Source organism: Diabrotica virgifera, chromosome 5, assembly GCF_917563875.1.
Source record: "Diabrotica virgifera virgifera chromosome 5, PGI_DIABVI_V3a".
NCBI classification, from domain to species: Eukaryota; Metazoa; Arthropoda; class Insecta; order Coleoptera; family Chrysomelidae; genus Diabrotica; species Diabrotica virgifera.
The window spans coordinates 89,059,547-89,074,804 of record NC_065447.1 but is presented as its reverse complement, the minus strand read 5'-3'; the positions used below and the strand labels follow the sequence as shown (position 1 = coordinate 89,074,804).

At 32.8% G+C, this 15,258-nt stretch overlaps 1 protein-coding gene across 1 annotated transcript in view; it reads left to right on the top strand.

Annotated features, from left to right (window-relative positions):
• The window catches only part of LOC114326856 (uncharacterized), a 63,894-nt gene that overhangs the window by 42,637 nt on the left and 5,999 nt on the right, over nt 1-15,258 (top strand). Inside the window, exon 8 of the mRNA XM_050651484.1 lies at nt 2,601-2,776. Coding sequence (XP_050507441.1) covers nt 2,601-2,776 — 176 coding nt within the window. The remainder of the gene's footprint in view (nt 1-2,600; nt 2,777-15,258) is intronic.

The window sequence follows — 15,258 nt, the reverse complement described above, 5'->3', positions numbered from 1 at the left end:
TTCTGCTAAATTGAATTTTGCATACTTGGTCTTGTTGAAAACAGCTCTTTTTTGTCAATGTAAGAGTCTTATTTTCGAAATAGCCTAATAGGTAATATGCCAGCTAGTAGGCGTTATTTAAGTATTTTCGTAAATCTAGTTTTCTTTGGAGAATATTAAATACAAGTATGCATTTTAATCCTATATTACAAAATTAGACCAAATTAGCAACATAATACCGAAAACCGCATGTCGATACCTTTTTTCTATCTCGAGATATCTTAAGAAACATGTAAATTTTAAACAACTGTTAATGTCACCGGTAAACGAAGTTAAGGAAAAGTAGTGTGCTATGGAAAAAACAAAGAAACATATTCCACATGTAAACGTATATAATTAATTAAAACAACAATAAGACAAACAACACTATAAAATATAACAAAGAAATAAAAGCAACTAGTTACTTAGTGACGATTTAACTGTTCAAATTGTTGCCCATCATTTTCGATGCAAGCATTTACTCTTTCAAGAGTAGATTGAACAGCAGTCTCAATTTCTGCTTTCGCAATGCTTTGAATGGCGTTTCGTATTCCCTAGATTCTAGATCATGTTTTCTCGAGTAGTGAGCCTAGCGGCAAAAACAAGGTATTTAATCCGTCCCCATAAATAAAAGTCTAAAACAGTTAAATCTGTTGCTATTCAATCTACTCTTGAAAGAGTAAATGCTTGAAAGAGTAAATCCATCGAAAATGATGGAGAACAATTTGAACATTTAGGCAGTCACTAAGACTAGTAGTTGTTTTTATTTCTTTGTTATATTTTATAGTGTTGTCACAGAATAAATAACCACACAGAAGCGAAACTCCTGACGAAAACGGTAACACAATTTTCATGCTCATATGTCAACGTAACTGGTGCAACCTCACTTTTGCGACTGACGTGACAGTTGTTTATAGTTAAATTTTATATTTATATATGTTTTATTTTATATTTTATTTATATTTTATAGTTAAATTTTATATTTCATATTTAATTAATAACTACTTGTCAAAAATATTACCTAATTTGGAATGGTCTATTCCTTAGAACAGCAAGTTCTATTCTGTAACTGGTGCACAAGGTCAAATATTTCGGTCCCTACAAAATCAATGGAAATGACAGTCAGATTCGCTTCTGTGTTGTTATTTATTCTGTGGTGTTGTTTTAATTGATTATATACGTTTACATCTGTAAAATGTTTATTTGTTTTTTCCATAGCACACTACTTTTCCTTAACCTCGTTTACCGGTGACACTAACAGTTATGTTTAAAATTTACACATTTCTTAATATATCTCGAGATAGAACAAAGGTATCGACATGCGGTTTTCGGTATTATGTTGCAAATTTGGTCTAATTTTGTAATACATGATTAAAAATGCATACATGTATTTAATATTTTCCAAAGAAAACTAGATTTCTGAAAATAATTAAATAACGCCTCGTAGCTTGCATATTACTTATTAGGCTATTTCAAAAATAAAACTATTACATTGGCGAAAAAGAGCTGTTTTCAACAAGACCAAATATGCAAAATTCGATTTAGCAGAACCGGACTTACAGCCATTTTTTCATAAGCAGGTTCCCACTCACCCCCACCTCTTATTTGCAAAGGTAGACTTAACTTGTAAAATCAAATATGCGCAGAATTTCATGAAGAATACAATGATTGGGTTTCCAGAGCCCTTTCATTAGGTAAATTTTGTAAAATTTTGATTTTTTAATTTTTGATATTCGATTACGCCCTCTAGCGGTGGACCTACAATTATGAAAATAATTTCCAGGCTTTTCCCGAGGCAACTTTTGTTATAAATATTTTTTTCTCAACGCGGTACTATAAACGGTTCCTGAGATATGACCGAGAGCTATTCTTATTGGGACACCCGGTACAAAGACTAAAAGTTTAAATAAAAATTACAATGTAACGTACAAACAAAGACTAAAAGTTTCAATAATCTGAAAAACCATTTTTAAGAGCGTAGGCGCAAAATTTCGGGCAAATGCTTTTAAATGCATTCAATTTTTCGTTTTAATCGATCATAAATATTTTTAAAAAATTTAAACGCAGAATGAAAGATTACATTATTACCGAGGGCCGAAAGTCCCTTGGAATAAACAAAAAGTTTCTTTTGAATGAGGTATTTAAAATTAAAAATCACGCTCAACTTTCTCTTTTTTTTCACCCTTATAACTTTTCACCCTTTGTGATACTAGTAGAAACTAGTATTGCAAAATAAAAAAAAATTTACTAGTAAGCAAAAAAGGGACTATGTAGTATAAAAATTAATTCATGAATAATTTCATGTATGTGCAAAGATCCGTTGGAACAACTGTAGCATACTGTCCTGTCTCTCTCATTAGAAAATATCAAACTAACTTTTTAGATCTAACACTAATGATGATTTTTTATAAAAATCGAAAACGTTTTGTTGTGGTGTAGCCCTTTAAAGGGATTTTAATAAAATTTTATACTTTTTACAAAGGATTTTTTTCCAATTTTATCAAACTAATGTTAAATCACATAAGTTCCGTTCTTTTAATTCTGACATTGTATAATTTTTAATATAAATTCTTTATTTTTAGCTCGAAATTTAATTTGACCTCTGCTCGAGACGGAATTTTAACGGCGATTGCAGGTTACTTTGACACATTTTTCGATTTGGAAAACAAAGTGGAATTTTCTACCGGACCAAATTCAACCAGGACACACTGGCAACAAACCTTATTCTTTTTGCCAAACACGATAGATATGAAAGCTGGTAAGTATTGTTTGATTGGATGCAGTTTTTGTATGGCAGATCTCGTTTCTGTCGTGTATGTCATTATTGGTCATATATTTGCTTTGTAAATTCTTGTCTTACTTTTCATCCTAATGAAAATGTTTGTTCCTTCATAATGTATTGTTAAGACATCTTGCTGTTCCATTGGTTTTCTGTATTTATTTTTCTACCTCTAATTCTAAATCAACGTAACTATGTGGTTTGAAAAGACCAGTTAAAAGCTTACTTGTTATGTTAAACTTTTGGAATCAATATCTTCGTAAGTTGTCCTCATTTCCGGGTGTTATTATGGCATCGTGTGCATAGCAGCGGATCGTAACTTCTTTATTTCCCATATAACCCTTACCCCCCTCGCGTTTTTAATTATTTCATCCATTATGAGATTAAATATTGTAGGGCTTAAGGAGACCTATAGTTGTGACTGCGTCTAGTTTCTCTGTCAGTTATACATCTATTCTGGCCTGTTTTTTGTTGTACTCGTATATTAGGCGAGCGGCAGGCACCCCCACAATGACAAGGTACGGACCACAGTGTGGTGAATGGCTAATTTTCGTCATACTTTTTATTTTTTTGATGGTGCTGAAAACGAAAATGAGGTTTATTTTGAATTTTAAGTGGGAGAACATGGTCAAAAACGCAATTTTACTGTAAAGAATACTGTAAAAGAAATCACGTTTTTTTTGCGTTTAAATTGCTACTTAAACAAATGATTCTATAAAATGATTCGATCTAAAACTCCCTAGAAAACGTGCTTGCACTCTATATTTTAACATAAACGTGATTAAAAGCTAAATTTTAAACTTTGTCACTCAACTTTTGCTATTTAACTTTGCAATTCGTGAATCTTCACCTTGTACTATAAAAAATTCATAACTTTTATTGTAATACGACTGAAAGATTGAAACAGGTCCCATTGTCTTCAGAAAGGTGGGAGATATTATGTTTATTATGCATATAAAGGTGTATATTATACTGTAAAAATTTCAGAAAAAAATATTAAAATAGAACAGGGTTGTAGTGAGTTAAACGCAAAAAACGTGATTTCATTTTTAGGGTTAAATTACGATATTGACAATGTTTCCCCACATAAAATTCAAACCTCATTTTTGTTTCAATCGCCATCAAAAACATATGATCAAACATAAGAATGATCAAAATTAGCCAATCAGCACACCGTGGTCAGTATCTCGAGAAATGAGCGTTTAAGGGGGGGGGGGAGGGGTTGGTGGGTGCCACTCGTCTATAAAATCACATAACTTTTTTCCTGTTGCATATTTTGACTTATTTTCCAGAATCCTGTTGCTTATTTGCAATTCACGAATCTGTACCTTTTACTTTTTTTTTTTTTTTTATTATCTCCCTTTATTGACAATCAGATATAAAACAAACATCTATAAGTCAATTTGTTGGTCTTACATTAAATTAAATTATTGTAAATGTGGTGACGTGGAGAGGTAAACATCCAGCGATGTTTCCTCAGTTACCTCTTAGGTCGGAGGGCCAGCTTCTTCTTAGTCTTCTATTGTGGACAGGTTGCAGTAGTGGATGAAGTAGTGGATTAGGATGGTCTTCTAGTTTGTTGTGGTGTTTTCTGTTGTTTTCTCGGATGACTTCGGTTACATATGGAATTTTTAGATCTGTGTGTAGAGTTTGGTTTGATACATACCATGGTGCATTAACTATTGCTCGAAGTATCTTGGATTGCGCTCTCTGGATAATCACAGTATTGGATTTGCTAGCACAGCCCCACAGTTCAATGCCATAAGTCCAGATTGGCTTTATCACTGTTTTATATATTAGCAATTTGTTTTCTATTGAAAGATGGGAATTTCTTCCAATGAGCCAGTAAAGTTCTTTGGTTTTTAGGTCAAGTTGCATTCTTTTCTTTGTTATATGGTGTTTCCAGTTGAGTTTATTGTCAAAGTGTAGCCCTAGATATTTGACTTGATTACTTTGTGGTATTTTTATTTGATTGATGGTTACTGGTGGGCAGGTTCCAGTCCGGAGAGTGAATGTTATATGGGATGATTTTGTTTCGTTTACCTTAAACTTCCACTTCTTCAGCCATATTTCAAGTGAGTTTAGATGCTCTTGGAGATTTTGTGTTGCTGCAATAGGATCGTCATGCTTGGCAAAAATAGCAGTGTCGTCTGCAAATGTCCCGATGGTTGTTTTATCATTTGTAGGCAAGTCATATGTATATAGTATGTACAATAATGGTCCTAGTATGCTCCCTTGAGGTACGCCAGAGTGAATAGGCTTGTATTCCGAGACTTCTTCATTAACTTTTACTTTAAACTGCCGTTCGTGTAGGTAGGCTCTCAGTAGGTTGTAGTAACTTGCTGGAAGAATTCTTTTTATTTTGCATAACAAGCCTGGATGCCAGACTTTGTCAAAAGCCTGACTGATGTCTATAAAGGCTGCTGTGCAGTACTGCTGATTTTCAAGTGACTGGTTAATGGCGTTGACTATGCGATGGCATTGTTGTATCGTTGAATGGCTTTGTCGAAATCCGAACTGATGATCTGGGATCCAATTTTGTGGATTTATTTCTGCATTTATTCTGTTTAGGATAAGTCTTTCAAGCAACTTGGAGATTGTTGGTAATAAGCTGATAGGCCTATATGATGAGACATCTAGAGGGTTTTTGCCAGGCTTTGGTATCATAATTATTTGTCCAATTTTGAGTGCTTTGGGCCAGTAGTCACATCTAAGTATTGCATTGAATATGTGCAGTAGTTTAACTATGCCCTTTTTGGGTATTTCTTTTAACATTTTTGCGGTTATCAGATCTTCGCCTGGTGCCTTCTTTGGGTTTAGGGTGGCAATTACGTCTCTAATTTCTTTTGGAGTAAATAGTTTTATTCGGTCCTGTATCTGTAGTGGTTCTTCTAATATTTGGTTCGCTTCTGGTACTTGGTCGTCATTTAGTGGAGTAAAAACTTCTGCTAAATACTCGGCAAATAGGTCAGCCTTTTCTTTATCACTTTTTGCCCATGGTCCTGGTGGTGTTGAATTTTTACGTATTGGAGGTAATGCTGTTATTGGCTTTCTCTTACTTTTTATGGGCTTCCATATAGAGTTGTCTTGTCTTGAAAGATTGGTGATATAATTCGTAAATGACTCATTTTTGACTTCTTGCAGCTTTGATTTTAATTTGTTGCTGATGCGATTGTATCTTGTTCTGCTGTCTGGTGTGTGTGTTCGTTGCCATGCAGATCTGGCCTTTCTTTTTTCAGCTACCAGTTTTTTTATTTCTAAAGGTATATTACTTATGTTTCTGTTGGGACTACTTTGTGGGGTAGCTGATTTAGCTGCATACTGTAGTATGTTTATAAATTTGTTATAGTCCTCTTCTATTTCTTCCGGTTTTTTCAGCCTCGTTGTTATTTCGATAGTATCGTGAATTATTTGTCGGTAAGTGTCCCAGTTTGTTTTATTGTTGTGCAGGTGGAGTTTTGGTTTTTTAGTGATAACTGTTGTACTTACCGTTGCTATTATTGGGCTATGGTCAGTAGTTAGGTCATAGCTTGGTGTTATATCTGTATAAGTTATACCGATACCGTTTGTTATGAAGAAGTCCAATAAATCTGGTTTTTTGTTGGGATCGGTCGGCCAGTATGTTGGTGTTCCCGTTGAGATAAATGAGTAATTCTTATTTTGTATAACATGTGCCAGTTCTCTGCCTTTTGTTGTTATAAGTCGTGACCCCCACAAGGTATGCTTGCTGTTGTAATCTCCCCCAGCAATGAATTTTGGTCCTAAAGTTTGGAAAAATTCTTCATAGTGTTCTCGTTTTAGATTATGGCGAGGAGGGCAGTACACAGCTGTTACGTTGACATTATATGGAAGTGCTTCAACGCTTACTGTCGTTGCTTGTATGTGTTCTTCTTTGTACTTCAGTAGTTCATGATGTTTAATATTTTCTTTGATGAGTATTGCTGTACCTCCGTGGGCTGTGCCGTCAGGATGCTCAGTATGATATAGTTTATATTTAGGTATGTTAAAATAAGTTCTGTTTGTGAAGTGTGTTTCACTAATTAAAAATATGTCAATTTTATTTATGTCTAGAAATATTTTCACTTCTTCTGTATGGCTTGGAAGGCCGTTGGCATTCCATTGGGCTATTCGAAGAAACTTAGCCATTTATTTCATTTTGTTCATAAGCATGGTAAGCATGTTGAGGACCATGCTATTTTGTTGGATTAGTTGGTTGAATAGATTCTTGAATTCTTCCAAAAACTTGTTTAACACAGTGGTTGTATCTTCTGTTTGGTTGCGTTTAGTTACTTCAGCATAGCTCATGCCCTGGGGCAGTGGATTGGATAGTTGTTGTGTGTTTCTTGTGTATATATCATTTGTGTAGATTGCTGATGGGTTTTGATGCTCTCCATTGTTTTTATTGCTTCCTTTGGTAAGTTTCTTATAGTGATCACATCCCTTGTAATTGGCTGGGTGGCCTCCATTGCATAACGCACATATGGCTGGCGTCTCCTTTGACTTTTTGCACGTGGTGGTATTGTGTGAGCCTCCGCATTTTACACAGACGTATGGTTTATTACAATATGATTTGGAATGTCCATATTGTTGGCATCTCATGCACTGTATTATACTGTTTTTTTGAGTTCGTGGAGGTTCTATGTGTACTACTCTGTTCTGTAGGCCTGTTATATTATAGACATCTTTGTTGTTTTGCGCGGGTTCTAGATCTACAAAGAAGAGATTAAGTGGTTCTTTGGTTTTTTGTTGTTTTACATTAACTATGTTTCTCACTTTGTGCCCTAACTGAGATAGCTCACTTTTTATGTCATCAGTATTGGTTGAGTGATGTAAGTATCTGATCACGATTCTGTAGGCTCGTTCTTCTTTTAGTTGGTACGTGTGATGGTATATATTTTTTTCCTTGAACTCCTTAACCAATTTTCGGTATATTTCTGGTGTTTCACAATTTATTTTGACAACGTTGTTTATTAAACTTTTTGTCTGGTATTCTTCTTTTTTGGCTATTTCCTCTAATTGCTTTGTCATCTCTTTGAAATCCTGTACCCCGTGTACAAATATTGGTGGAGGTTTTGGTATTTTGTTGGTTTCGACGTTTCCAATATTTTCTTCTGTTTCTTTCGACAGCGGTTGGAATCGGTTACCTGTTTCAATTTCACTTGGATTTGGTTTGTTGTTATGTATTTTCTTTCTTTTATTGCTTCCCATGACTTGCCAAGCGTTTTTACTGTTTGTCTGATTTTCTTCTTCATCTTCACTGGTTGATGTCATATAGTGAGTTTCTCTGTCTTCGATATTTGCACTATTTTTACTTGATGTCGGCATTTGCTGCTGAACTGGTTGAGAGCTGAACTGGTTGGTATTTACTGTCTGTATAGGAGTTGTATGATACTGTTGTTGCATAGTTGGCATATTCATGTTCATTGCATTTTCTGGTTGCTTCATCATTGTTGGCTGCCACTGTAGTTGGTTATTGGTTGCTTGTGGTATTTGTAAATTTATTGGATCACTCTGTATGTTTTGTTGTTGATAAACTGGTTGTCCATTTCTGAACCCAATAAGATTCCCCGAAGGGAACATATTGTTTTGTTTTTCTCACTTATTGCTAATGGGTTTTTTTTTATTGTTGTTGATAAGATAATTAGAATTCCTAATCACCGGTTTTTCGGAGCGCTTTAACGATGTTTACACCTCGATGGCCCAGCGACGACTATTACCTTTTACTTTAAAAAAGAATGTGTGTGTACTTTGTACGCACGTAAGAAGTTATACTTCTATTATATGATTTAAACGAAATTAATATACTTTTTATTTATATTTTATTTAAATATTAAACTAATTTATACTTACTACTTCTCAAACATTTTTATTAAAACAGTGCCAAAAATTAAAATAATAAAAGAATAAAACACACACAAACACATTAAAAATGCCACAAATGATTTCTGAACATTAATTGTCGGAAAATTTTTTAACTAAATACGTATTTTCTGAAAATAAAATTATATAATAAATATACTTACAATCATAAAATGTATAAAAAAAAATAAAAAGATAAAAGTTTTTTATTGGGATTCGAACCAGCTATCAGCGCGGTTGGTATATTGGGGTTCATTCGCCTTAAACGGTTCGCCACGGAGGCAATGTGTCATTATGTGCGAAGATCGACTAACTAAACGGATTAAGCTTTTGACATTTTTGAATTAAATTAAATTATTTTGATTTTGAATTGAAATGATTTAGAATTGAAAAAATACAACAAAACATAGAGTAAGAAAACAATATATTAGGTAAACATTGATAGAAATTTTGATGGTAATCAAATTATGTAAATAAAAGTATTACATACTATGTATTTTGGTAGGTTCAAATAGGTAGGTACCTATGATACATTTACAATTATTACGTACCTGTTGCTTTTAAAAACTATTTAAATGTCACTACAATTATAAACTTTTTTGTTTCTGTCCTCACAACAATAAAACTAATATATTATACATTTGTTTACCTTCATATTGAACAATTATTTATTATTGACAGATCATTTCAACACCCAATCAGAGCCGTATAACGACTAATACCATACCGTCGGTGTGCGCATGCGCGCAGATCAATATAAATTCACCCTCAATATCAATCGCGCCTAAAGAAGTATAACTTCTAAATCATCTTGGAGAAGACTACTAACTCAGTGAGAACTTTATTAGTGGACTGTTTAGCATAGGAGTGAATTTAAAATAAAATAAAAAAAAATAACAGTAAAAAAAAACCAGACCTTAAAGTAAATTGCAATAAAAATATCTCCTACCTTGTCATTTCTCGTTGCACAAGCTGGAGCAGGCCTGCTATTCCTCGTATTGAGCAGGCGTACTGCTATTGCTGAGTAGTATAAATCACTCGCGAGGACTATATTGAGTTTCTATACACTTTTCGGAATAATTGTAAGTGACTGTTAACCAAGAGAGTTGGTTGGCGAATTGTCGTTTTTAAAATGATACGAGTAGGTAGGTAATTATATACAAAAAACTTTAAGGTTTTTACTTGAAAATAAAGATAAAAATTAATACATACTTACTGAATTAAGTACTGGCCTACTCGTATATACGGGGTGTCCCAAAACTAATAAATAATTAGAAACAATGGAAATAATAAATTATTTCAGTACCTAATAATTAATTATAATATTGAAAAGAAAATGAATTAAAATATTCTTTACAAAAACAAGAAAATTCAAAATTGTCATTCCTACTTGTGTGGACGAACCAACTTCAAAAATTCGTAATTTTTATTAGAATAAGACTAAAGGCTGATTCTCATTAGCATGCAAGGCAAGTGCTCGGCATGGGCAAGGCATCGGCTCGGCAAAATACATTTTATATAAAATCTTATGCACTTCACGGGATGTAATTCACACTATGCGTGCCAGGCACCGGCAAGCGACAATTTCTTTTCGAAACAATCTTTGCCGAGCACGTGCCTTGCCGTTGCCGGTCCGGTTCCTTGCACGTCTAATGAGAATCGGGTTTAAAGGTTTGGGACAGGTCCCATAGTCTTCAGAAAGGAAAAAATATAGGCTATCAAAATTTCAGAAAAAAATATTAAAATTGAACAAGAGTTGTAGCGAGTTAAACGCAGAAAAACTTAATTTTATTTTTTTTTATTTTTAGTGACTATCTGTTTTTTAATGTGCATCCAGTAAGTTGTCATTCCATCTTTTTCGTGGTCTTCCCACTGATCGTCTTCCCATTGGGGAACCGTATCTCGCCGTCTTTACTACGCTCTTATTTGTCATTCGGCTTATATCGCTCATTTACCAGAACAACGTGACATTTCAAAATATCTGATCTTTGTATTATTCGTTAAATAAATCCGCCGTATTTCATTCTATATACTGAAAAAACGTGGTATCTTTACCATTAAAGTAAACTGAGCTTTGGAGGGACAGACACAGAAATGATGTGACAACTCATCTTGTAGCGTTGTTTCTTTTGGACACCTCGTTATTTTCGATAGTGTGACATATTAGTTGTGATCTGTTTGGCGTAGGGTAAAGCGCTCTCTGTTTTCACAAACAACGTGACATCACGACTATACCACCCTGTTATTGCAAAGGTAAGCTACAATCAAATGTTTTATTTTATTTCTAAAATGTAACAAAGTTATTTGACACGTTAATCCAGAAAAAAATCAGTAACATGTGAAGTAGTCTTATCATTGATATCACGTTATTGTTGTAAAAATATTCTTTTTCATAGGTAATATCATAAGAAGAACCAGTGTTGATGATAAACTGGATATTTTTGTTTTGGTTATTTGTTGTTGTGCACTTTTTCCAGAAAAATTATATTATCTCACAGTCTACTATGTCATTATATCACGTTATACATACTAATAAAAATTCACAATGAGCGTTATTTTTGCAGATAAGATCGCGGACTAACAAAATATTCAAGTTAGCATTAGAAAATACATAATAGTGCTGTTGCTGGATCGTCAGATAATAAGGTTGTTAATAATAAACAATAATTCTGATTTTGATAATGTTTTTGGTAAATGAGAATTTTATGAATTTTTAATTAATGTCGTTAATCCCAGAAAACATTACCGCTGCGAATCGACAAGTAGCAGCAATTCATTAAGTAGATCATTAAGTAGTTCTACAAAGAATATCTCGTTATTCCACGAAGGTAAGTACTTTATTAGTAAAGTTATACAACAACCGCAATCAAGATGTACTAGAAATAAACAAACCAAGACACGTTAACTGGTACAAGGAGCACTCCCGAAGTCCCGAATCATGATTTACAATGTATAAACTTTGTAAATCATTATTTGGGATTTACAATGTATATACATTGTAAATCATGATTCAGGAGTGCTTCTTGTAACGTGACTTGGTTTGTTTATTTCTAGTGCAACTTGAGTGTGAATATAGTATACTTTGTCACTAATTTTTTTTATATTGCAGAACAATATGCATTAAGTAGATTTTTGTTACTGTTTTCACTGGTCTACATATTTTTTTTATTTTGTACATAGTGATGATTCTGTCAATGATCCCAATTATGAACTAGAAGAGCCAGAACGTAAGACTGAAAGTTTTGATGATGATATTGAAAACTGCTGTGACAACATTCTATATTCGACAAAGTACACAGAAATTCCTCCTTCTATACCGATTACTATTGACACTTCAGACAAAGATACTTACGAAGATAAAATGTTATAGGACAACTTAAAAATGTACATTCAACTAATGTAGAGGAATCGATGAAACAGGAACGAAAAAGGAAAAGAAGATAATAAAACAGAAAAGTGAATGGAAGAAAAGTTAATGGAAGAAAAATGTTGTGAGAATATTAAGAAATAGTGGAAAAGTATACCAATCTCCAAAATCCAGTAAAATTTTTCTGGAACGCTCTTTAAAGTCACCATGCAAAGATACCTGCACATTTAAATGTCAAGTAAATCACAAAGAGTCAACGGCAACAACTTTTAGCACAATACTGGGCTCTGGGGGATATTGAAAAACAATAATTATTATTGTTCATACTTAGCGAACAACGTCGAAACAGTTGTCCCAAAACATCGTTATGTCAAAGTTGACTCTCATGGATGTGTTGTCCCAAAGCGTAAAAATAATAATGCCTATTTTTAACTGTGTCTGGTGTGAAAACCAGAGTATGCAAAACCTTTTTTAAAGACACATTCAGTATTAACAACTGTCCAATCGAAACAGCTTTAGAAAAAAATAATAAAAATACTAATTTCTTCAATGAAGGTTTGTGCCATGGAAATCATAGAAGTTAGATGAAATCGTAAAGAATGGAGTTAGAGAGTTCATAAAAGCAATACCGAAAGTTGATTTAATTACTTAATACTCATAATACTATTATCTACTTAATTGTTCATTTACAGCATTTTTTACTTCTGGTGTTCACAGAATATTCATGAATGATCGTTATCACAATTTATTTTAAAATATTTTATAACTTTCAATAAACATATGAATAAGAACCATGTGTTTTATTTATTTAAGTTACCTAAAACCAGAAAATTTTATCATCTACAATGTTACAAGTTAATTTATTGCATTACTTTCTATATTTTCAGAAAGAATGTGATATATATGTTCATTTTTTTGCATGTCTTAATTCTATAAGTATAATGATAAAATCTAGGTAAAATGATTAATTTTATTCAAAGCTAATAGTTAGTCTCTAGTCCAATTACAATTTCAAGCACATTAATTTAGTCATTACCAGTTTATGATTTTTTGAAACCTAAAAAGTGCTCTCCTGTAAAATTGTACTTTTTGTGATGTCACGTTGTTCTGGTAAATGAGCGATATGGTCGTTCTATTCTACTCTTCTATTTATCCTATTTATTTTGTTGTTCTGGTAAACATTTTCGATTGTTTTGATTATTCCCAGCGTACAATATTCTTCTCTTGTTTACAATAAGTGGATTTTAATTTGGCCTTCACACATGCCTTCTTAGAGCAAAACCAGACGAACCACGCTGCAGAGCTACGCTGTGGATCCACAAAATTAGTTTCCGATGATTTACCGTGGGTTCTTATGTAGAGTGGACGTTACACCCCAGACGAGCGACTGGGCTACACCCCAGACGAGCGACTGGGCCGACAATAGCCCAATAAATGACCGTTTTGGAGTGTAATTTCCAGGGGCAACTCCGAATTGCATGAAAATTTGGATTTAGGTTCTACTTACCCTCCACTTCAAAGTTGAATTTGTGCCGTTAGTTGCTTTTACTTGGGGGGTGATATTTACCCCTTCTCGGGGGGTGAAAAACGCGTGTATAAAATAAGGCCGGAAATAGATAAATTGACTTATTTTAAGCACCTTTTGTTCTATAAAGTTTTTTACATAAGTCAATACTTTTCGAGTTATTCGCGATTTAAAATGTTGATTTTTCGACAAAAGAACTACGTTTTCAGACCGTTTTTCCCAAATAACTCAAAAAATAAATATTTTATCGAAAAAAATATTTTTAGAAAAAGTGTAGCCTATAAAAAAACGAAAAAAATGGTGTACCAGTAAAGTCTACAAATTGAGTAGAAGCAAAGTTGTAGCTCATGAAAAATACGTTCTTATTCGTCTAATTCCAACTCGACTAATTCAACGCCAAGTCACCGAAGAAAGAAGCCTTTTTCGGGAAAACCTTATTAACATTTTTAAAGTATCGAAAAAAGCTTATTACTTCTTTTTTACAAAAGTTTACAGCATCAAAAATAAACGAGTTACACTGAAAAAAAAAAGTTGTCCCCTTTTTTTTTGGTAAAAAAATCGTGAAAACCTCCCTCTATTTAGCACCCTAAATGAAATTAATCGTTTGGCTTTACCATCTATTTTACCTGTATGTGTATTGTTTATATGATCTGTAAGTTTGATTGGTTTGAAGTGATTATTTTTGAAAACATTTGGTTTTATATTAAAAAAATAATTTCTAAAAATTTTTGAAAAATTTAATTTTTTCAAAATAACTCAAAAAGTAGTTTTTCAAAATAACTCAAATTTAAGCTTTCTCAATTATAACCCTTTCAAAAATAAACACTTTAAACCGGTGAGACTGACAGATCATATAAAAAATAGATAGGTAAGTAAATTGTTTGTAAAGCGGTAGCGATTAATTTTATTTGGGGAGCTAAACACGGCGAGATTTTCATGATTTTTTACAAAAAAAAGAGGGGCAACTTTATTTTGAGCGTAACTCGCTTATTGTTTATGCTAAAACTTTTGTTAACAATTAAAAAAAAGCTTTTTATAAACACTTTAAAAAAGTTTAAATGGTTTTTTCCCGAAAAGTGCTTAATTTTTCGGTGATTTCACCTTTTCAAAATAAATTTCGGTGAATTTTTTTCAAAATAACTCAAAAAGTATTAGTGATAAGAAAAATATTAAAGAGTAAAAAAATGTAGGTTTTGCTATTATAAATATGCTAGTTTCATTTTGTTTCTCCGTAAGACAAAAATTGGTTAAGATATGGCTGTTCAAAATTTGCATACATTCGTGATTAGTGACCCATTTAAGCTTTCTCAATTATAACCCTTTCAAAAATAAACACTTTAAACCGGTGAGACTGACAGATCATATAAAAAATAGATAGGTAAGTAAATTGTTTGTAAAGCGGTAGCGATTAATTTTATTTGGGGAGCTAAACACGGCGAGATTTTCATGATTTTTTACAAAAAAAAGAGGGCCAACTTTATTTTGAGCGTAACTCGCTTATTTTTAATGCTAAAACTTTTGTTAACAATTAAAAAAAGCTTTTTATAAACACTTTAAAAAAGTTTAAATGGGTTTTTCCCGAAAAGTGCTTAATTTTTCGGTGATTTCACCTTGAAATATTCGATTGAGCTACAACTTTGTTTTTATTTGATTGATAGACTTTACTGATACACCATTTTTTGGGTTTTTTATAAGCTACACTTTTGTTAA